We start from the raw sequence: 2,187 nt of genomic DNA, 5'->3' as shown, positions 1-2,187 counted from the left end.
TAAGGTTCTGTGAGTTTTGCCTTTATCAGCTTTACCTTTGTTGAATTCTTTTTTTTTCCCCTCTCCTAAAGCTCATAAATAGTACCTTCATCACAGAAGAGAATTTTCACTAAGACTTGGGAGATGTCGTCTTACCCTCCATGCTTTATCATTCCCGGTTCACAGATGAAGGCATGGTGAATTTACCCATCTATGGTGTTAGAATGGGAGATTAAAGACACCTAAGTCCAAGAGTACAAATCCTTGAGAAAGGTCGTAACTTGTGACACTGATATCAAGGTAGAATTTGAACTGGGTGTTCAGCCATCTGGTAAACTCCTTCCAGGAGCTGCAGATGGGGCCAGGCCTCAATGAGAAGCAGGGAAGTCAGCCGGACAGACCTAACTGCAGTGGCCTCTCAGTGTCTGACTCTGCAAAACTGCAGGAAAGCACAAGAAAATTCTTACTCGTGCACAGAATTGCAAACAAATGCAGTGTCAGTTTTCCTCGAGAAACCAAACTTGAAGATGGGCTAACTATATAGGAAATGATGGTAGTCAGGCCATTGCAAATGCCAGCCTAGAAACAACAGGCATTATGAAGATGGGACCAATGTAATGATAGGAAGACTGAATAAAACGTAGAAGCAAGTAGGTACTCACAACAATGGTTACTCCTTCAGCAATGTGTTTATTTAAAAAGACAACATTGGCCCAATTTGCATGAGTTGCAGTGATTACTCACGTAATGTGATGTGAATTTTTTTCAAAAAGAAATACTGCTGAAAAGAAAATTTAGTTCTAAAGAATGAGGAAAAAGAGATTGCATGTATGGGGTATTTGAATTGGTGAGACTGTTGCTATGGAAACAATATAAGCAGTAAAGCTGTATATTTGAAACCTGTGAAAGAAAGGAAGTACTATAGAAACCATAGCAATTGTACACCTTTAGTCCACCAAGTGAGGACAAAAAACATCATTTTTTCCAACATTAATGTAAAGCTAGCGCTTCCAGTTATTCATATAGGGACCTCCCACATTTAATTGGTCTAAGACCCAAGTGCAGTGTTGCATTACTTTCAGAATGTTTTTTTTTTTTTCAAATCTAGTGAAATTGTTAAGAAAGAGAAGAATACATGACTTTTCTCCAAGTTTGCTTATCAGGGTCACTCTGTATTCAAGGACAGTAGTGTGAACATGTACTAAGGTTTGAGTTCTTTCCACTAACCATTCTGCAACGACACGGAAAGCCCCGTGGCTTGCTAGCAGCTGGCACCAGTAGGGTTACCATGGCCTGTTGAGTCTCCTTTTGTGTTTTGGCCTCATTTTATTTTTGCCATCAGTTCTAATTAAAGACCCATCAAAATCCCAGTCTGCTTAAAAACACTGAGAATGAAAATGGAAGGTGACTTCTTCAAGGCATGCTCCCTTTGCTCTTGAAAAATGGTGGTTTCATTGAATTGCATCTTTTTATCTTAGAGCAGTGAGTGGGATTGAGAGAGTTTTTGAAACCAATGAAGCTTCCCCCTTGGAGTACGTTCCCCTGACGCCATCTGCCCTTTCCTCCCTCCAGCAGAGAGAGCCGTCCTCGAGACTGAGGTCATGCAGTGTCACAGATGCGGTGGCCGAGCAGGCTCATCTTCCACCGGTAACCCACATTCACTTTATCATCACTTGACTTTTGCAGCTTGTCCTTAGAATCACCTGGGCCGCTGAGAGTTTTTCCTGTGTAAAATTCATTTAACATATAAATGAGGCATTATCAACTCGCCTAACAAATTGCCCAAGAGAATGGATTTCCAATATAAAGTTGTTACCACCACCAAAGTCTCTAAAATCCTAAAAACATCATCGCTTTAGTCTTTCACGCAAATCAGTACCGATTCTGATGTGCGTTTGACTGAAGGGATTCATTAATTATCCCTCCCGTGAACGTCATTCAGTCTCTGAAACTCTGCTCCAGTGACCTTATGTTGAGAACATGGGATCCCTTTAAACAGGAAGAACTCGTCAGGGTTGGTAGCCTTCTCGTCTACCGACAGCCTGAACACTCAAATCCACAAGCCCCTCTGTTGAAAGGCAGCTCTAATCTGTTCCCACTTTCCTACAATTTTAATAACTGTCAGCAGATATGGGCGTGTAGGAGGTTTAGTAACAGGACAGCCATATAAACAAATCTTCAGAGGCTGATCAGAGCCACCTTGGGGAG

General features: G+C 41.6%; 1 protein-coding gene across 1 annotated transcript in view; it reads left to right on the top strand.

The window, feature by feature from the left end:
- Window positions 1-2,187, top strand: part of NEDD4L (NEDD4 like E3 ubiquitin protein ligase) — an 82,180-nt gene that overhangs the window by 19,555 nt on the left and 60,438 nt on the right. The window contains exon 6 of the mRNA XM_007935550.1: window positions 1,513-1,626. Coding sequence (XP_007933741.1) covers window positions 1,513-1,626 — 114 coding nt within the window. The remainder of the gene's footprint in view (window positions 1-1,512; window positions 1,627-2,187) is intronic.

The sequence above is a fragment of the Orycteropus afer genome, unplaced genomic scaffold, assembly GCF_000298275.1.
Source record: "Orycteropus afer afer isolate SDZICR_OR568_19922 unplaced genomic scaffold, OryAfe1.0 scaffold00029, whole genome shotgun sequence".
NCBI lineage: Eukaryota > Metazoa > Chordata > Mammalia > Tubulidentata > Orycteropodidae > Orycteropus > Orycteropus afer.
Note: the sequence above shows the minus strand (reverse complement) of the source record. Positions and strands in the feature narration are given on the sequence as shown.